The sequence below is a fragment of the Aythya marila genome (assembly GCF_965140915.1).
Source record: "Aythya marila genome assembly, chromosome: 1".
Classification (NCBI taxonomy): Eukaryota; Metazoa; Chordata; class Aves; order Anseriformes; family Anatidae; genus Aythya; species Aythya marila.
The window spans coordinates 170,736,692-170,758,067 of NC_139042.1; the positions used below are offsets into that span (position 1 = coordinate 170,736,692).

At 37.8% G+C, this 21,376-nt stretch overlaps 1 protein-coding gene across 6 annotated transcripts in view; it reads left to right on the top strand.

Moving 5' to 3' along the window:
- GRIP1 (glutamate receptor interacting protein 1) overlaps positions 1 to 21,376 on the top strand; it is a 325,481-nt gene that overhangs the window by 273,074 nt on the left and 31,031 nt on the right. For 4 of the 6 annotated variants that reach the window (XM_082784855.1, XM_082784860.1, XM_082784859.1 and 1 more), the window contains 6 exons: positions 4,256 to 4,411; positions 9,574 to 9,760; positions 10,561 to 10,706; positions 12,374 to 12,454; positions 19,020 to 19,089; positions 19,334 to 19,479. In XM_082784855.1, coding sequence (XP_082640981.1) covers positions 4,256 to 4,411; positions 9,574 to 9,760; positions 10,561 to 10,706; positions 12,374 to 12,454; positions 19,020 to 19,089; positions 19,334 to 19,479 — 786 coding nt within the window. The remainder of the gene's footprint in view (positions 1 to 4,255; positions 4,412 to 9,573; positions 9,761 to 10,560; positions 10,707 to 12,373; positions 12,455 to 19,019; positions 19,090 to 19,333; positions 19,480 to 21,376) is intronic. The other 2 variants (XM_082784856.1, XM_082784858.1) reach the window with 2 other exon arrangements.

Here is a 21,376-nt window from a genome sequence, read left to right on the forward strand (position 1 = left end):
TTCTGAAAAAGTGGCTAATTCACAGTATTCACAAATTCAATCTAAAATACCATGTTAATGGATGTCAAAGAAGTAACAAGGTAGAAAACAGGTACCTGTGTTGCAGCATGAACCAACAATTGCAATTTCTGAGCCTGTGATATTGTGCCTCTGCCTCCTGTAGACCAAGACAAGATTTCTGAAGCCTAGAAATTTCAGTGATGATAAATGTTCTTGGACATCTGTCTACTACCCAGACTGTTCCTGGAGAAGTAATTCTCTAGTCAGTTTGTCAGAGTGGTGAATATTGAGCTAATGCTGAGGAGACACTAGTTTTGTCCTAGATCAAGGGTGTAAAAAAGTAACCCCTATGATACCATTTTATTACATTATTCAGTTGCACATCCTTCCCCTTTTTACTTAAGCTGTTCAGAGGGGTAAGGGAACAGGGAGTGGGACTGCAGAAACAGAATGAATTGTAGAGCAAATTTTGAAATATAATTCCATCTATTTCAGTTGTAACAGTACAAGCAGATCCCTCATTTTTATAACAAATATATCATATTTTTTTTGGCTATTTAAATAACCTTTGAAGAGTGTTTCTTTCGGGAAGATCAGTACCAGGGCCAAATATTTGTTTAGTCGATTGTATTTCCTGAAGCACTTCGCTGCTTAACCAAAATTTAAAACAAATTGATGCTGTTAATGTGCTAGTCACCTTCAACTAGTGTAGGTGCTTTGATAAGCAATGCTCTTGCCATGCCAAGCTTGGGAACTGGCCATTAAAAAAGCATATCAAGGAGCTCTGCAAAAACTACATAAGCACATCTTTTGGGGAGAAATCTCCCTAAGGTAATAAAGTTGCTTTCTTAAATAAGCCAGAATAACTAGAATGTTTACAGCCCTTCCCAGCCCCTCACTAGGTGGTGCAGCTCCAATATCACAACCAATTCAAGATGTAACATGCTTTATGGAAGCAAGTATCCTTTTGGAAACAACCTTCCATCAGGTGTAGTATGGCCTAGATGCTGCAGAATTTGAAAAGCTCCCTTTATGTGTCTGGGATAAGCTGAGTCATTAAGGCTGTATCTGTTGAGCTCAGATATTGGTCTTCTGGGAACGTGATAGGAATTTAAAATGGGCAGGAAAGTCAGTATATAAAATAAATTGAAATTTTAGCCCTAAAATAAAATGGAGAACACTATAAAAGATCAGTGTTTTTTTTTTTCTTTTTTTTTTTTCTTTCTTTTTTTCCTTTTCGCTGTGCTGCTAATATTCATTTCTCTTGCTGCCCCATTAGTTTTATGCTGGCTGTACACAACCCTGGGTTGGAATAGCTCAAATTACCAGTAAATTACTACTGTTACACACGATAGGATTTCCTTTTACAGAACTTTTGTTGAGCTGGGATTATCTTTCAACAAGCTGAGCAAACTGAATTTGTGTACCTTCCTACTTTCTAGGACACTTTTATCCCTACTCTCTGTATGAAAATAAAATGTGGAAAAAAAAAATCAGAAATTACCAGATGATTTCCTGCTGGAAGCGGTCTTTTTAATCAAACAAGGCTCACAGCAACTTGAAAATAATGAAAATCCACCAGGACACATTGTTCTCACCACATTTTAATTTTTACACCATAGTTGAAGTCCAGAAATGTTGCTATCTGTGTGCATTAATCAAAGAGACAATTTCATTTGAGAAGATATGGTAAGCCTGTTAGATACATAGTACTATATCAGGCTACTGCTACTGTTCCTGGGATTTTTCTCGTTTGACATTAGAGATTTTCTAAAGTCTATGAGGTGGCCAGTAGTGGTGTTGGGTCTCGAGTGCTGCTGCCTGGTGCTGGCATCGTGTGCTTCCCTTCCTGGGAGCCACCCTTACCTCATTTGTTATCTGTTGAGGAAAATGAATATATAAAAAAATATATTTTGGTGCAAGCACATAATCAGATCTACTCCTGAATGGCAAGGGCAGGGGGTGCACTCAGGGAGGGACACAGGCCCAGGGCACCCCAAGATGGGGCTGGGCCTGGTTGTGCCAATGGCCCCAGAACCCCAACCACTCCATGAAGCCACAAGGATGGGTTAGGCCTCTGTACACTCCCTTCCCTCATGTACTCTTCATTGTCACATCACCCATGGGTTTTTAGTCAGAGAAGGGTTAATACATTCTGACAACCAATCATTGCTCCTGTAATATGAAGTGAAACAAAACTATAGCTTTTTTTTCTGGCACTTCATGGTGCTTTCTGCAGTGGCTTCCACTTTCCCCTTACTCCGTCTCATGTAATAAGATGCGAACACAAATTGGGCCCCACCTCAACTGACAGACTTTATGCTACTGCTGAATTTCGTCATGGGCTCGGTATGTGTATGCAGCCCTTATAGGTGATACAGCTCATGGGCTGAATACAGCAACTTATGTTTCACAGTATGGGTGTACCCTGCAGTTTTTTGAAGACAAAAAATCAGTGAACAGTTTAGAATTTGCAGTCTTCCTTTACAGTTCAGCGAAGACACAGCTGTGCTGAGTTAATGATGACCAGACATTTTAGTGAAGGGTGGCTTTGGTCATTTTCCTTTAATATTTGACACATCAGCTGAAATGCTTCCCGTTCTCTTGGTAAATGCTGACCTTCACCTTTGGCCTATGCTGGACTCTCCATAATTAGAATCAGCAATCAAATCTGGTCCCAGATTTTATCTGGAAGAGGCTATTTTAAAGTTTCAAAGACTGAGAACTTAAAAATCGCACATCTAAATAACAAGAGCCCTAGATTTTTGCTTTATTTATTAATCAGGTTTCAGGATAGAATTTTTGTGCTGTGGCCCAGGAGGTAGTTTGTGGCACAGAATAGCAAAATGCCAACAATATATGCTGCCAAAATTAAAATGTCAATGCAGTAAATTGAAATGACCAGCATGTAAACATCGCCATTGTAGGCACCACGATATATAGTATCAGATTTTATTTCTTAATGTCAATGAATGCAAAATGCAAGCAGAAAGTTTAACTAATCTTCAGTTAATGGTCATATATAATACCTTCTTAATATTTTCTAAAAAAAAAAAAAAAAAGAAAAAGAAAAAAAAAGTTTGCAGTCTTAGCTCCTAAAGCAAAAAAGAAATTTCAAATAGATTCAGTACTAATCTCTTAAAAATAATACAAGAAACTAAACAGACAAAACAGAAGCATTTATTCTGATAAGAAATATATTTTTTGTTCCCAAGTTAGCACCCCCTAGTAAGAAGAGAAGACCAGATTATTTATTATTTCATTTATTTTGTTTTCTGTTTGTTTTAATTTGAGGACTTTTTGTTTGTTTGTTTATGCAATTCAGTTACCTTTCCCTCTTCTCTGGTCCTTTTGTTTTCTGATTTTCTGTCATCCCTTCATGTGGGCAGTGAAGGTTCAAAGAAGCAACAGGCAACTTACCTGGGATTCGTGTGCCAACAGCCACAGCAACCTCCCCACCTACCACCATTATAACACGTACCACCCTGACCATTGCAGGATGCCAGCCTTGAAATTCCAGAAAACGTCTCCTCAAAAAAGCCTTCGTAATGTTCCATGCTTTTTCCTGCTGACATATTCTTTCCTCCTTCTTCCTCTTCTTCCCTTCCCTCTTCTTTCACTCATAGTTTTCTCATTTCAGGCACTAAAACCTTTTCAGTTTTATGGATGCTACACTTTTTCATAGCCATGCCAAGGTTATTTCTGACATTTTATGCCTTTTCTTTACTATAACAAGGCAGCCTTTGTAGGCAGGAAAAGGCTTGAGAACTCTGGATGAACCTGATTGGTTTTTTTTGTTTGTTTGTTTTGCTTTGTTTTGTTTTCCATATGAGTAGACCATAAGATTTGTGTAGTATATATAAAATACAATCTTTGAATGCAAAGCATAGCCTACAAATCTTTTGTCAGAAATTACCTACTACAAAAAGGCATTTCTAAACTCAGTGTAAATAGATATATTGTTCTGTATTGATTCATGAATGTGTTAAAAAAATAATTTAACATACTTCTCCTAAAGTGAGATGTCTATTATGAATGTAATTTTTGTTTCTACAAGATCTTTGTTAGCTCCCAGCAGATATTTTCATGACATGCTGGCTGTACTTCTATCCAGGGTCACATATGTGGTTTAATGTTTTTGTTATCAGAAATGCACAAACCATTCCTGTGCATCATACACATGGTTTAATTCATTGATGAGTTATAGGCATGTGCTGCACTGAGTGCTGTTTGCCAAGTGTTTGATTTCTTACAGCAGCTTTGGTGTCTTCATCCTTCTCTCCTACCTCCATGAGTGCATACAGCCTGAGTTCCCTGAACATGGGGACCTTACCTCGCAGCCTCTACTCCACCAGCCCGCGTGGGACAATGATGAGGCGGAGGATGAAAAAGAAGGACTTCAAAAGCTCCTGTAGGTGGTAACAGCAATTGCTCAAAATGTGCAATGAATGGGTGGAGGAGGGGGAAGATACAGAAAAAAGAAAAAGGTACAAGGTACCTTATACTAGGTAGAAGGGAAAACAATTGGCATTTCTGTTAGATGTGGGGAAACAGCAGCATATTAATATTTATCCAATGCTAAAAGGAGATAAGCAGAGGCCATATGGCTGAACTCTTTCATCTGAAATATATAAAGCAGTATTTTCTTCAGACAATCCTGCATTGGTTTGTCATACCATTATAGAAGTGATTTTCAAATTCCTTTTCAGACTCTTCCCATTTTCATTGGGGAATAAAATTCATAGCTGAATAGTCAAACACAGATTGCTGGTAAGCTCAACTATCCCATTACAGAAAGAGAAGAGCTTGCTGTTATATTTTACAGGTAGTTTTGATGTTAACACCTACACCACAGCCTGTACAATCATTTTTGTGAGAAAGAGTGAAAAATAATGATGAACACTAAATAGCCTTGTTTCTGGCCATTCTCTTGGATTCAAAGCATGAATTTCCCATGAGCCAGTAATTTCCCAAGCCAGGCTGGATATATTTCAGTCTGTTCCACTTGGTATCTTGCAAAGTATTCACTGGGCCGATAAAAGTACGGCTGTATCAGTGCAATGTTTCCTAGACTCCACGTAAGGGCCATCCCTCCTTCTGGCTTGTCTGTCAACCCGTTATCCTCAGGGCCAGCATCAGCTCAGTTCTTTCAGAGCACAGAAGTACAAAATGCAAAAATCTGCTACAGCTAATAATGCTCACAGGTTCAGTTTGGAAAAATGAGCTGCTGCCCCATATTCAAGATTTCCCATGGTCATAGCAAAATCTGGGCAAAACAGCAGCCTCCAACCAAGCCCAGTCACTATGGAGTTGAGAAGAAACATTTGAGAGAGGAACTGAGGTCTTGCTTTCTTGCAGAGTTTTTTTTGTTGCTTGCTTGCTCTTATTTCTTTTATAAAGCAAATATTTTTACATAACTTTGCCTGTAAGTACATTTTTTTAATTTTTAATCTGATCAGCCATTTATCACTACTCATGAAACATTAGCTTCTAATGCATTCGTTGGGGTCATGGGGAGATAGTGTGCCCATCCGTGCTATGGTATCAGTAGGGATCCAGCTCTTATTTGTCCTCACATGCACATGAGAAAAAGTAGTAATTTTGCACTAATACTAATTGCTTTAAATAGTAATATAATGCTGGATGCAAATTACAGTTCTTAACTTCTGCTGTATTGTAGCAGTTCTACACAGCAAAGAACTGATAACCCTGAAAGCAATTTTACTATGATTATGGATCTTGGAGACAGTTGTTACTTCTGTTGTTGATATTTCAGATAGTTTTCACTCAAGGAGGCCTTAACCTGCAATGTGTTTTCCTGCAAAGTCTCAAAGCAAGGCCAGTGACATTAGATTCAGTGGGACAGTCACAAAAGCACTGCAGCCCACCTCAAAGATGAGAATCTGCTATGATTAAGCAAATCTCTGGCTAGGAGATACTAGGATGAGGCTTTGTTGTGGGGTAGTTTATTCTGCATTTGCCTTATTGTGAGGTCTGGATATACAGCATTACAAAGTGTGTGGAACTGGCCCCGTTACTGGGGGTGGGATGGGGTGGGCAGAGTCTGTTTTCGCTATGAGCAGTGACTCCATCAGCAACCCTGAATCAGAGCTAGCTTTAGAGGAACTAACAGGCCACCCAGGCTTGCTTGCCCTTTCTGTGAGCTTGCTTTTCAGCACACGCAGAGCGCCTTCCTGCTATTGCTAGACTTCTACCTGTACTTGTGACTGCAATAACAGCCAGTTTAAGAGAACCACACTGGACTGAATGTGCTACAAGTGCTACATGATAGAGAAAGACTGGTCCTGTACCCTTCCACCTCCCATCAACAAGACTTGGAAAACTTTGCCCTCTCCCTCTGTGGGAGACTCGTGAGAACCAGGTAGCACTGACTGCTGTCCTTTTCATAGAAAAGGAATAGCAAGTTCTCTTCATTTCAGTGATCCTTTTTTTTTTTAATCCTTCAAGGGTTTGTTTGTGTGTTTTTTTTTTTTTTAAATGTAACAATAAAATCTTTTGGGATATCATTTGGCAAGAAAAGGATGTATTGACAAAGGGTGCTATAAAGTTTGCATTGCCAATTATTTAGCAAAACTTGCCTACATTAGTGATCATTCCAAAATTTATGATAATGAAGCATAATGGTACAGAGTGCTACAACACTTTTATAGCCAGGAGTTTGCAATTATTGCATTAATTATGCAGATCTTTCCAGACGTGGCTGTAAAAATTGAAAGCATGCTCTGCTGTCACGTGCTTTATTTGTGCCACTTGTTTTCCATCTTTATTCTTCCTCTGCATTTTTTTTTTAATTATGATACTCATTGTGAAAATACTTAGGTTTTTTATTTGGTTAAAGTTTAAATCCTGAAGTATTTTGTAATAGGTTCATAATAGTCCTTGAAATTCAGAAATAATTTTATACCAATTTACGTGATAGGTATTCGGGCTGTGTAGAAGTCTTCTCAGCACATCCAAGTTAGCTGCTAGCAGGAGGAGAAGTAAACGTTTTGGGTTTTCCAAGGTTCAGAGAGGAGACTACATATTTAGCTTTGATGACACCTTGTTCTGCTTCTCTTACAGCTGCAGGAATAAAAGTAAAAAGTACATAACCTTCAAATTCAAGACTATGGTTTACATAATGAATAGCATATAGTAAACTAGGCCCCACAATTGTCACTAAGAATTGGAAGCAAAGAAAAAAAGGGTGCTAGGATATGTCCCATAGCAGCAGCAAACAGGATTCACTGGGGCCATTTACCCATTGATGCGCCCTTTTTAAAACAATGAGAATCCTTGCAAAGTCTGCTTTGTGGTGTCTACAGCTTTAAGTGCATCACACAGCCGAAAAAAATAGGCAGTGTTTCTTGCCACAGTTGTTGAATTATAAATTCCAACCAGTGTGAAGTCATGTCACATTTTATAGAAGCTTGACAGAAAGCTTTTGTTACATGATTCAGAATAGTATTTTCATCTCTGCTCCTTTTGGTCCCCTTTTTGTTTCATTTTCTTTGGGAGTAGGAGGGGTTCCTAATGGTCCTAATGGTTCAAAGTGTCTAAATGGACACTTACAAGTGTCCACATCATGAAAGTATTTGTCAGGGAGAGTTTTAAATCTCATAAATATTAACAATTTCACAATATGAATTAAAATGTTAACTGTCCTAAAAGTTTAAATAAATGTTATGAGACCTTTAGATTCTTGGTAGGGTATTAGAAGAAGAGTAAGAAGCATACAGCAGAGTAGGAATGGACACAAGCGATAGGAAACGAAGTTTCAGCTAACAAGGAATTGTTGTATGATACTAAAGAAAGTGATAGTGGAACTTTTCTGAGCTTGGATGCTCTAAATTTAGAAATTTCTAGAAGGTGGGTTAGGGGATCTATTATTATTAACTTTGAATTATTTGTTTTAGTTATACTTTAGCTGTCACAGTATCGAGGGCTGGAGAAACCTATTTTCTACATGCAGTAAATGCTAAACCTGATCGCCATTTCTGAAAATAGATCATTAGTATTAATATTTGTATTTGGGTATGAGCATATACTACTCAGTACAGATAAAGGAAACAGTAAGAAGGATGCTATTGAACAAAAGAAATAAGAGTATTCTTACAAAGGAAAATGAAAATAAGACATGAGAATTCACAGTAATTTAGTAAGGAAAAGAGAATTGGTTTCAGAGTCAAATGTATTACTGAAAGTAGCTTTTCTGGGAGAAAACAGAAACTCATGAGTTTTGACAAATGAGACTTCTGCAACTTTTGGAGTCATCATTGCTGACTGGTGCCACATTAATCACTCTTGATACTGTTTCAGAGCAGGTCTAGTGCTTGTAGCCTCAAAGAAAGGGAAATATTTATAGAACCTCTGACATCTTTGTACAGCTGTGTTAGTATTATCTATAAGGTAAAAGAAAGGACAAATTTTTCTTCATATCTTAAAAAAAAAAAAAAAAAAAAAAAGAAGAAGAAGAAATTTAAACTATCCCTCAGATAAACCATGACTTTTTATGTAATTCTTGGTAGCTAATGCAGGAAGAAATAGGTCTTGAGGGACTTCAGAGGTGCAGAGGTAATAGCATAGGTTTATAATGTGAAAACATTCAAAATCTTCATCACTAGAGGATTATCATTACAATACCAAAACATTGCTTTACTGATCTGAACAAATACTGAAAAAAAAGTCTAACTTTCTGTGTATGATGTAATGAAAGACAGTAGTCTGTCGCTGGGAGAGTTCAAGCAATAGTTCAAATTACTTTTAGGAAGAGGTCAAAAAAAAACACAAAGGTTTCTTTCATAGATAACTGCATTGAATCTCAATATTGTTTTCATTCTGATTTGTTCTGTAACCCATCCTATTCAGAATGAGAATAGAGGGAGGGAGTAGAGCAGGAATCTTGGAAATGCAGAAGAAGCTGCCAGGGTTTTTCAGAAAATGGTTCGCCAGTTCCTTTGAGAGACTCCATGGAAATTATTTTTTCTCACAATCTCTTTAGAGTTGCTGATTGCTAGGACAGAGATGCTAGTTCAACTTACATTACCCAGTTAGCCTGACATATTGCTGATGTGTAGTAAACGTGCAAGTTGATATAAGAAAAAGGCATCCCTATTTCTTGCAAGCAAGCCTGGAGCGTGTGCTTTGTTGCTAAGAACAATACATTGCTGTGAGATGTTCAGAAGTGCTCCTGGGAATCAGCCTGAATAACAGCTGGGGTCGTGCTTCTAAATCCCTTAGCTACTGTGAAAACTCTGCCCATCCATGCCTCAAACTTAATGCAAACAGAATTCAGGGATGTTTGGAGGTTTTTGGGGTGGGGGTATCAAACAAATGTATTTTGCTCAATACGTGAACTATCTTTCTGCGTTATAACCTATAACCAGATTCTCTATTCTCTTATATGTCATAACTGTTTATACATCATTTATAAACTTCAGCCTAAATTGAATTTTAAAGGGCTGTTTTGTTGACTAGTTTTATTGTACAGATCAATTTTCTCAAAGAGCAATGAAATTTCTGCTGTCCGTGTATGAACGAATGTCTTTATTCCTGGTCTGCTCTGTTTTATAGTGTCTTTAGCCTCTAGCACTGTTGGTTTGGCGGGGCAGGTCGTCCACACAGAGACCACGGAAGTAGTGCTGACAGCTGACCCTATAGTAGGGTTTGGGATACAGCTCCAGGGTAGCGTGTTTGCTACCGAGACCTTGTCTTCTCCACCCCTCATTTCCTATATTGAGTCTGACAGTCCAGCAGAAAGGTGAGGTTCTTCCAGATGACTGCTAAGTACATTTTGATGAGCATTCCTTGAGGTAGTTTGGGCTTGTTGCTTTTGATTTGTGCTAAACTGCAGGGCGTTGCTCAATGGAAGCGTGTCAAGTAACAAACTGTCTGTTCTGACAATGGTACTTCATATGCTTGGTCAGCTATAAGAAGAATGACAAGCATCAATGCTTTCATCATCCAGAGTCCTCCAGCGGGAGACTAGAAGCTATATTCATTCAAAAACAAAAACAAACAAACAAAAATCAAGAACATTGCTGAAGTCAAAGCAGTAATAATTCATCATGCCATGGGGGGAAATCATATCGCATTCTTTAATGTTTTGGTACAGAACGAAAACTGGAGAAATACCAGAATCGTGACTGGGAGGAGCTGGTTTACTATTTGTTTCATCTCAACATTACAATTGCATTGTTATACTTCTGTATGTTTTTAGTCATGGCATGAGTTCATACAGATAAGCAGTAGTTGCACAGGCAGCTTCTAGATGCCATTGTAGTGCTGCAACACCTGTAGCCTGGGGTGAGAGGTGATGTCCATGGGTGGAGTGGTGGCATGAAGGCTATGCCCCCTTCATGGGTCCTGGCACCCATGCTGGCAGTGCTGATAGTGTTGGGGTGCAAAGGGGCAGCAGCAATTTGGGTTGTCCTCAGGTGCCTTTGGAGATGCTCTTGCACTTCTCCTTTGAGGTTAGGTTGCGTGTGTCTTTTATTATTAATATTACTGGTTCTGATAACATGCACGTCTGATGATGTTTTTCTATGATTGTGTGCCAAGGTGTGGGGTCCTGCAAATAGGAGACAGAGTAGTGGCAATAAATGGTATCCCAACAGAAGACAGCACATTTGATGAGGCCAATCAACTGCTCAGAGACTCCTCTATCACCAACAAGGTCACCTTGGAAATAGAATTTGATGTTGCAGGTATGAATGTACTGTTATTCTGTCTTGTAAGAAAAGCAAAGGAATAAATCCTAAGGATATTGCAAGTGTTAGGTATCAAAGGTGGGGACATTATTCTCAAATACACCATTCAGTTTTCATGTGAGCTGCTTGAAACATGTGTCTTTTTGTGCAGCTTTCTCATTCCACTTAGCCCTGCAGCGTGTTTCAGAACACAAATAGAAAAGACAAGTCCTTAGAAGTATCTGGTGACAGTCCTTCCTCTAAGTTATTTCCAGACAAATTTCTGCCCTGAGATAGAAATACTCTGATGAGTCAAGACAAATCCTCCACAGGACAGCTAATGAAATGTGTTACTAGACAAAAAAGTATTATAAAAGGATGGGTAAGCAGAAAAGTCTGGAGAGTTTAACTCAGCACTATCTTTAAAAAAATAAAAATAAATTAGAAATTGAATTAGTAAAAATCAGAAAAGTCATTGTTAATGTTGTTGGTGAGCCTTTATCATTACTAATACATTTCCTTTCTTCCGTAATGTGTTTAAGCATACAGAATACATCTATATAATCATAAATTGTGTAAAACAAACATGTACACTTCATGTATGTGCATTACTCCACTAAGAGTAAAAACTTTTAAGACTTATGTGCTTATCTGAGAGTAGCTCCTCTGAAGTCGTGACAGTGTTGGATGTGCTGTATTTTCCATAGTACAGTTATAGTATAGTATAGTTATAGTTGTATAGTTATTGTTAATGGTATTATAAATCATGATGTCAGAAGCAGGCTAAATGTTCTTAGTATAATTCTTTGTGGTATTTTAATATGTACATATCAAGTATACTGTAAAAAAAATGGTGAAATACAATTTATGCATCTGTATAAATAGGAAATGGAATATTAAAAATTATGAAAACAAAATAATGGAAAATTCACATTTAAATATGCCTCAAGTCACAAGGACAATAAGGTTTGTGTTTTGGTCCCTGGACTTATGTTCATCCCATTTGCTCCATAACAGCAGACTTATACTCATCATTGGACTCTCCTGCCATATGTATGTTTATGTACTTAAATAGCTGGAATTGTAATTCGCTCTTCTTCAAGCCAACAAACTCTTGGTAGCAGCAGTGTGAAAAGTCAGAATTCAGTGCAGTGCTGTGTATTTTTTTTTTGTCTCAGTCAGCTCTAGATGCCTCTTCATGAGTGCAGTTTTGATCTCATTTCTTCCCAGTAGATGTAAAATCCATGGCACTTGCATTAGCAAATAGTTAAAAATGTATTAGATCTACAGCAACAAAAGCCTGAAATTCTTAAGACTTGATCTCCTGTCCTTTTAATTAAAACCTATCTGCCAATGCTAACGTTTTCATGTGTGCTCACAGAAATTGCATACAAGCTAAAAACATGCAGTCTCAGCTGGCTGCTGGTCTGTGCAATCACCATAAATTCAGTTAAACCTTAAAAAAAATTGAGTTACTGTGAAATTACCAATAGAGATATAAATCATACTTTGTATGTCCTACTTCCTTCACTTCAGCACCCGTGTTTCGCCCCTGACTAGTGATGTTGATGTGATTTCATCAGTTTACATGTGTAGTTCCATGAACTCAGAATTGCTGTGTCATATAAATTATCTAATTTTTATTTTTATTTGTTTTTTTTTTTTTTTTTTTTTTTTTTTTGTAGAATCTGTTATACCAAGCAGTGGAACATTTCATGTCAAACTACCAAAGAAGCATAATGTGGAACTTGGCATCACGATAAGTTGTAAGTGGAAGTGCTTATTTTTAAGACCGTGGTGATGGGATAATCTGCAGATAGTAGGTCCTATAGTTGTAGGCTTATGCTTATTTTGGTGTAAACTTTTTTTTTTTTTTTTTTTTTTTTTTTCTAGAATGGGGTGATTAGCAGTGCTCTTTCCCTGATGAAATATCCTGTGACAGATCTCTATCCCCCCCCATAGCAGTTAAAGATGCCAGAAGTTTGCCAGGCCGAAAGCTTGACCTATCCCTTCATGTGTAACATATATTTAACTCTCATTAAAGCTAATTAAAACAAACAAACAGATAATTAGAATTAAGCACATGTGAAACTACTTCCATAGCTAAGAAAGGTGCAAGCAAAACTAGTCATGGCCTGTTGCAGAACCCCGCTGACCTCAAGGGTTCTCACAGGCATGGGAATCCACATACAATAGGTTGTGTTCTGCTTCAGGACGCAGTTTGAAGATACATCCTCAACCTGTGCAACTTGTGGACAGTCCTAAATGTGCAGGTCACGTTGCAAAATCTTCTTTCACCAGGGGCTTCAGAGGTGGTTGAAGAAGGTAACAAGGGTGTGCATTAGTGTAATTCTCAAAAAAAGTATTTGGTATTTGTTTGAAATCAAAATGTTTCTTATTTGGGGTAAAAGCTCTGTTAGGACTGCGTTTTGATCAGGTAAGGTCCAGCATACCAAGTTCAACTTCTGGTGGATGGAGGAACAATCTATATCCAAGCTAACAGACTTACATTCACTGTACGTAATGGCAGTGCTGCATCTGGCCTCGCTGAAATTATTATTAATTATTTTTTTTTATGGTAGTGGCCTTTCTAAGCTAATAATCTGTCTTTGGAATTATTCATGTATCTTGGGGAAAGATTGTGCCTTGACTTATATTCTCAAATCTTTTAGCAGCACAATGGAAAAAAGTTAATCAAAAATACAGCAGGGAGCTCAGTGCTAAGAATTACATCTAAGGAACAAATGAAAGACATTGCAGACCTGTTTCTTGTGTTACAGACTTGAATGCATAATTGTTAGACTCCCTAAAATGTGATGCTTGAAGAAAAATCATAGGTCTACACGTATTTATGCAAATGAAAATATTGAGGAAACAGAAAATGGGGAGAGAGGCTGTTTTATATAAATATTCTTAAAATCAGTCATGATTTATAGGATTACAGTAAAAATACTACATTTCTAGTAATATGATTTGTATTGATTTTTGGAATTCAGGACATCGTGTACTTCTATTTGACTAGAGGAATAGACTGAATGGAAAACTGATGTTCCAGAGATTTAGTGTTATTCACTCTTCCAAATTTGGCATACCTTCCTTACTTGGAATTTAATTCCAAAACTTTGTGCTTCATAAAATCAGTGCTTTATGTAACCAGAGGAACACCTGATTGGTCTTGGCTCTGTTCTTCTGAGTATACTGCAGTATCTTTAATATGTAAATTAAATTTTCTGTTATATATAATAATCCCAGGTGCTGGTAGTATTTAATGCATATAAAATTCGTCTAAGATTAGCTCTTTGTTTGATTTTAAAGCATTTATACTATTAACTGAAAAAATGTAAATTTCCTTGGTAAAAGCCTTGAATTGCTTCATTTCTTACTTGTTTTTCAGTACTTTCCTCTGTTCTAATTATCTCCTAAATGAGACAATGTGATTTGCAAAATATAAATGTTTTCTATCCACTTTGTCCAATTTTTGTCATGGTATTTTAACATATTAGCATCTCATTTTTTACTGATATTGTCAGGAAGCAATGTGATTTCTTTGAAAACCAAATGGAATAACTAAAGGAAAGTCAAGGGAGTTGCTATGACCAGGCTTAAACAGGGATGCTGCAGGAGATCACATTTGGACTTGATCTGTTTAAGTGCTAGTGCGGTTCATCATCTTTGTTTTCAAGGCTGTGGAGTTAACAGTGAGTGAGAAAGTGCTGTCTCTATCCAAACATCTCAGAAAATGCCTATTTTGTTTTCCGTATCCCATGTGTAGTTTGCTGTTTGGTTGACAAAGTCAGAAAATGACCAAAATGGACAAGATAGGCACTATTTGTCAGAAGAAAAATGTAGGGCTCTCCTCAGGTTGGCATCTGAACGTATGCTTAATTTTAAGTCCAGAACTTCTTCTAAGTTAGCTGTTAGGAGGCAGATATCCTGGAAGAGGAATTTATTTTATTTCTTTGTGTTTTCTTTGGTAAAAAGCATCTAGTGTGCCAGCTGGGTATTGAAGGCATATCTGAGGTGGCACGCAACACTCTAGACAGTCTTCGGGAAACATGAAAAGTAATAGGGGAAGAGATTTAGCTTCTCTTATTTCATGATTTATTAAGACCCCCCCAAAAAAAAAATCAAAACCAAAACAATTCAAAAAACCCTTTGATAGTAAAAACCCTTATGAAGTAAGGCACATTCAAGTTTCATGAACATCATTAACACTGTTAATGTTAATCCAATGTGCTAAGTTTTAAGTAGTGAACATCAGTTATGTCAGTATCAATAAAATGGTCTTGCCCGATGCTGCCTTAACATATGTACTGAACTTCTATCCTCCTTTAGCCTTCCCTTATCCCTGCAATATATAAGATCATCTGTTCTTCCCATTAATAGCTACCTACTTCAATGAAGAACTTATTGAATAATTTGAAAAGACAAGTGACTATGCATTTCATGCTTCAGCTACCATCATTTTCACTCTTACTTACCTGGTTGGAGCAATTAGAATGCCTCAGTTTTTAAAATTAGGTCATCCAAATAAATAAAATATGACACAGCATGTTGTGTGTGTGCATGTATAGTTGTGTTCTTATAACAGAACCATTCCACAGAAGGAGAGCTTTCTAGGAGATCTAGTAGTGTTCAAATCTGTTTCAATTTACTTGCCAGTAATACTGATTTTAAACCATGTAATAGAATATGGATTTCTTTTTATTTTTTTCAGGATAAACTTTTGTGCAGCTAGGTACTTTTACATAGACTAATATTTTTTAAATAAATTTAATTATTTCTGAGAAAACTACTTACTAATCTATTCTGTTAATTCTAGTTAACAGCTCTTTTGGACATTAGGGCAATACCCTCAATAACTTTTAACTTTTAGTTAGCCTTGAGGGCAGTTTGACTTGATGATCTTTGTAGCTCCCTTCCAACTGAACTATCCTATCCTATCCTATCCTACTGTCATTGTGGGTAAGTAGGCTGACTTTGTATAAAAAATATTTTTTCCATCCTATGAGCTTTTTCCTCTGCAATTTGTTCAGAGTTTGATCAAACTCTAAAACTTGAAACCAGGCTGAGTCTAGTAAGCAGATTATTACTGGGTAAGATATCCACCCAAATTCTCTGTTTAACCTGCAATGTTTGTTGTTTTTTTTTTCCTTTGAGTTAGCAGTAGAATTAAAAAAATAAATAAATAAAAATAGCAAAATATGTGTTTGTTTGTTTGGTTTGGTTGTTTTTTACCTAATAGAACAGCTAATCTACAAATCTAACAACGTTTCACTAAACTTGCTTCTACGTAGGGACTAGAGGCAGGCAGGCAAAGTGTGCCTTTACTAGTATGAGTAGGGTACAGGCTGGGAACTGAGACCTAGAGTCATTTATAGAGAGGGAGCTTGCTGAAGATCAAAGTTCCAGTTACAACGCTAAATTTACCACTTTAGGCACTCTTCACTACTTGCAGTTCATCATACGGACTGTGTAAGATCTCCCCAGGATCTCAACAGTAGGTGCAGTAAGAACTGAATCGGGGGAGAAAAGATTTGATCTTTGTTGGATGAGGAAAGAAACCAAGTAGATAGCCATAACAGGGAGACGGGAAACAAGGGAAGAGACTGAGGTGTGATAATGAGTGCGGGGTGTTGGGACTTCCACAAGAGGGCTGGACATGGGTGAGCCCATAAGGTGAGGAGAAAGAAGCAGGTGTGACAAGGAACTGTTATGGTGGGGGAAAAAATAACATCAGGGCAGCATGTGTATGATGCCACAATGGAGATTGCAAGGAAAGAGAGAACTGTGGGAAAAGGATTTGACACAGACTAGGAGCACAAGGGACTGGAGCCCTTCCCAAGCCTAGACCTCAGTATTCCTAATTTACAGCATTTTCTAGTAGCAGCAAATTTCTCATCTCCCTCCCTGTCCCTTCCCCATGTGATTCTGTCACCTGGATCTGCATTGTAAATCTCAAGGTTTTATGCCTGCTTGTGGTCTTGGAAGTGTGGGTTTGATATTGCTTGTAATTGTTTCTTTTTTTTTTTTTTTTAATCAAAAATAAGTCTGAAACGAAACAAAAATGGACATTTAAGGCCATACAGTGTCACTTCAAACATCTTGTGTTAATTCGTGAGGATATCTTTTTAATTAAATGGTCAAATATTGCCTTCTCCCTGGGATTCTTCCTTCTCTGCTGTCTGGGGAGAAATAACAGTACTGTGTAGCGAATGGGATGAAGGCTGCATAATGAATGAAGTGGAAGCTTGCAGAAAGCAAAAAGAGGTGATCTCATGGTCAAGATAGTTTAATGCTACCCCGGAGAAATTAGTTTTTTCCTTTTCCCTGTGATAGAGTTGTGCTGAGATGCTAGTCACTTCACAGGGAAAAAGAGAGAGGGGGAGAGGGGGGAAAAAAAAAAAAAAAGACACTTTCCACAGGTGTCTGCTTGATTTTCCAGAGAAAAGTTGAGATCCTGGGGTTGCACTTGTCAAAATATTGAGTGTTTACAGCTGTTTCTGAAAATGCCAGTAGTTGTGCTTAACATAGAAGCTGTTATATACTACAAGCTGTTGTGAAAAATTAGGGCATGGGTATCTCAAATTGCTCACTGAAAATTGCCATGCTCTGACCGAAAAGTTCCTGGGTTTTCTTTCCTCATCTGTAAACTGAGGATCATAGTACTCAGTCTTTTTGCGGGGGATGGAGTCTGTTTGCCAGTGTTTGGGACCAGTCAGGCTGTGGTGATGTGCAGTACAAAAGTTCAGGAGGGAATCGATTTTCTCTCTTCAACAGAACTTAAATAGTTTGTAGTATGTCATGAGTGTTGAACAACTAGAATAAAACATAGAGGAAAAAAGAAAATGTGGTGTAGATGCCTATTAAGAGCTTGTCGGCATAGGAGTATTAATTTCACACTGAACTGCATTTGCTGCCTGCAAAAAGACTTTAATCCAGCAGGCAATTAATAGCACAGGGTAAATTACAAAAATGCTGCTGGTTCACACTTGTTCAGTTCGACAGTGTGGTAATTACATGTGCAATATCTTACTCCTTGCGTCCATGTGTACGCTGTGGATTCACGTTTTGAGTTTCATCTCTGCCCTTTTTTGATTTTTCTCTTCTTTCTTTGGAATAACGAAGGACTGTTTGGTTTAGTACTGATAGTTTTTGTGAAAGCAGTTTAATAAAAACTGTATCAATACCCAAATTTTAAAGTGCGGGCACTTAAAATGCATATGAGTCACAGTTGTCTTCTCCCTCTGGGGTAGTTAACTGCTTCCCATACAACCAAAAGTCAAGTAAAATAGCTAAGCTAAACAGCATTGTGAATGGCTTGCACAACTCGCCAAGGGAAACTTGTCACAAACTTTTGCACAAGTTGTTAAAAAATTGCAATGACTGTCATTGTAGAGCAGAGCATCCTCTTTATCATGATGGACAAAGAGCAAATAGAAAATTATATCAGATACCTCTAAGAAGAGATGGGTTAGGTGGGCATGGAGAGGTCTGGTGAGGGGTTTACTGATTTGAACATTGCTGGAATTGCCATGGTTCTATCCCCAGCCCAAAGTGGGGAGAGGTCCACAATGCATAAAGCTGAGCAGCAGAGTTAGAGGAGGAAGGTTACTCGTCAGAAGGTCCATATGTTTACTTCAGAGGAATCTGTGAGTCACAGTGAAGCAAGCATGCATGTGAAACAAGCTACATCAGTGCAAAGGTGATAACTGTATCAGCCCAGTGGTACGTCTGGCAGTCATCCACAGCATCTGATTTATCAGGAAGGAGATGGCTCCTTTCTCATCTAGTCAGCACCATCTTCATGCCTCTGCCGTAAGCACTGAATGAGACAGTAGTGGGTGTAACGAATGTGGTGTAGCCCACTCTAGAAATTTAGCCAGAACTGCTCTGTTGGTTGGGGATCTAATAAAACATGATTTATGACTGACAGAAATATTCTGGCAAAAGGTCAGCATCAATAGTTGTGCTGAAAGGTTCTGCTAACAGAAGTCTTCCCTTGTGTGTTGTAGCTACACAGCATTTTAAGATGAATCACTGAGCTTTGCATGGTTGAGCCCTGGCCAGAGCCAAAATTCAGACATCTCAGGTTAAATTTATTTTGCACTGGTCACCTTTAATTCTGTCATTTTCTAATTTTTGAGAAATAGTATTTAGAGTCTTAGTAATATGATGCTACTGTTTGTATTCATGTATGTATAGTGTAGGGGAAAGAGACAAATATAATGTAGGTAGATCAGTATTTCTTACACACTGCTTATGGGTAGAATCAGCCTATGTGCACATGCAGAAATTAAGACTGATGCTTGTGTCTATTCTTTATTACAGCTCCATCCAGTAGAAAACCGGGGGACCCTCTGGTTATTTCTGATATCAAGAAAGGAAGTGTTGCTCACAGGTAAGGCACTCAAGCTCCCAGCAAAAATCTGTTTCTGCTGTATGGCCAGCTACACTCAAGTTAATCAGAAGAAGCTTGTAAGAGACTTCTACTTTCATTTAGTGCACAGCAGTTATGTGCAAGATGTATAAATAAATAGCTGTTAAAGAAATCCATCTTGTTTCTGTATTAATGATTATACACTGTGAAATACTTTGCTTCAATGTTGCTCGCATTTCATGTAAGCTTGTTTGCTTGTTCACAGAACTGGGACACTGGAACTGGGTGACAAGTTGCTTGCAATAGATAACATTCGACTTGACAATTGCTCGATGGAAGATGCTGTTCAGATCCTTCAGCACTGTGAGGACCTTGTAAAGTTAAAGATCCGCAAAGATGAAGATAATTCTGGTATTAGCAATGTGCCTATTACAATTCTTGCGTATTTCAGTGTTTTTTTAGAACATAGGTTTATTTTTTCACATTTAACTTTTAGTGAAATGGTTTTGCTATACATTGATTTTTGCTAATGCTAATCAAAAAGCATCAAAGTAGAAACAAAAAAATAATCAATACATTTTTGAATTATCTCAGTGGTATGTCACCTTCAGGAGCTGTGCTGTAAACGGAGGTCTTCAGTCTTCTGGAGACACAATTTCCTTTCAGATGTAAACATACAAGGTTGATCTTTCTCTTATCAGCATATTGAAATTTTCTCTGGTTTTAAGATTGGAATCATGGATAGCAAAGCACTATGGATACATAATTCTACAGCAGAATGGGGCAGTGCATGCTTGACATAAACACAAAAGCTTGACTTTAGTAGGATTGTTCACGTGCTTAAAGGTAAGTAGTACTTCACTCGCTGTGCTGGATGGCTAATGCAGGAGCCATGTACAGTCAGCCCAATGGAGTTGCCATCATTTTGCACATTTGGATCTATTAATATTCCTGTATCTTCCCAATTATGGATTCCATAAAAGCAAAATTTCTACCTGGAGATAATGAAATGAGTTCTGCTACGCACTTTAGTGGCAAAGGATATCAGACAATTTTAACTACCATTATTGTTGGGATTTATATTATGGCATCCCATAAAGGCACATACTGTAGATTCATTTGTCTTAAGCTCTGTACAATCCCACAACAAAAAAGCACTATTATTTCAAATCAAGTGTAACTGTTGAAGTGATGTTTAGAATCACACCAGAATGCTCTTTAACGGCTTTTGAAAGCAAACAGTATTTTCTCAGTATGATCAGTACAAAGCAGAGGCAGATTAGTTTAGCACCATGTGCAAATTGGCTTTCAAAAGTCAATTTTGATCCATCAAAGAGAATGGCTGCTGCTTGGCAGAATATTGTGGTTAGGCCCCTGCAGGTGGTGAGGTGGTGTTTGCTAAACCTGATGCCTATATCTTGGAGAGAGGCTGGCCTCACTGGCTGTACATCCAGAGAGACACCTGCCTGACAGTTGCTTTGGAAAACTGAGAAAACATGTTACCTTATGAAAAACAAACTGTAAATACAGTTGGTGGAAGTTTAACAGGAGAAACGCCTGTAGAAGGAAGTTTAAGTTCTTCCTGCTTGTGAGGAGGTCCATCTTTTAAATGTTCATGGTATCTATGATCGCTCCTTTACTTTCTTCCCATCGTTTGGAAGACTGCATCCTATCAATAACCCTGTAGAGAAATTGCCCACAGCCTGTAGAAGAGAGGCATGAGTTAGAGCCATGTAGAAGTAATAATTTCTCACACACTTTCAAACACTTATGGGTTTTTCCTGCCCCCACCTCTCCCGTGGCCTAAATATCTTTCCCAAACATCTTCTATTTCCACTGAAGGTAGTATTTTCTGTCACCGTCACTGAAATGTGGATTTCAGTGTCCATCCATGTAAAATAACATCTTTGCCCTCTTAGCTACCACGGTGTGCTACACCTGGTACAGATTTTAGTCTGACTGAGATTCTTACTTTGTGGTTTTCTTTTACGTATTCAGGTTGGTTATTTTACAGTTGCATTATCTGCATCAAGATTCTTACACAACTACAGTGCTTTACGTAGATGTGATTGGTGTGGCTGAACATATTTGAATGGAGATGGACAGCTCAGAGACCTGCTTCAGAATTCTCAATACAAATGGTTCTTATAACAGTTGAGTAGTGTCAAAGTGTAATTTAAAACATCTATAGCAGATTTTCAGGTATTTTGAAAACTAAAATGAATCAGTGTCCCCTGAAATGCTACAGAAAAACTATTAAAAAAAAAAAAAAAAAGTAGCAAAACAGTAGCAAAAGTGTAGCAAAAAG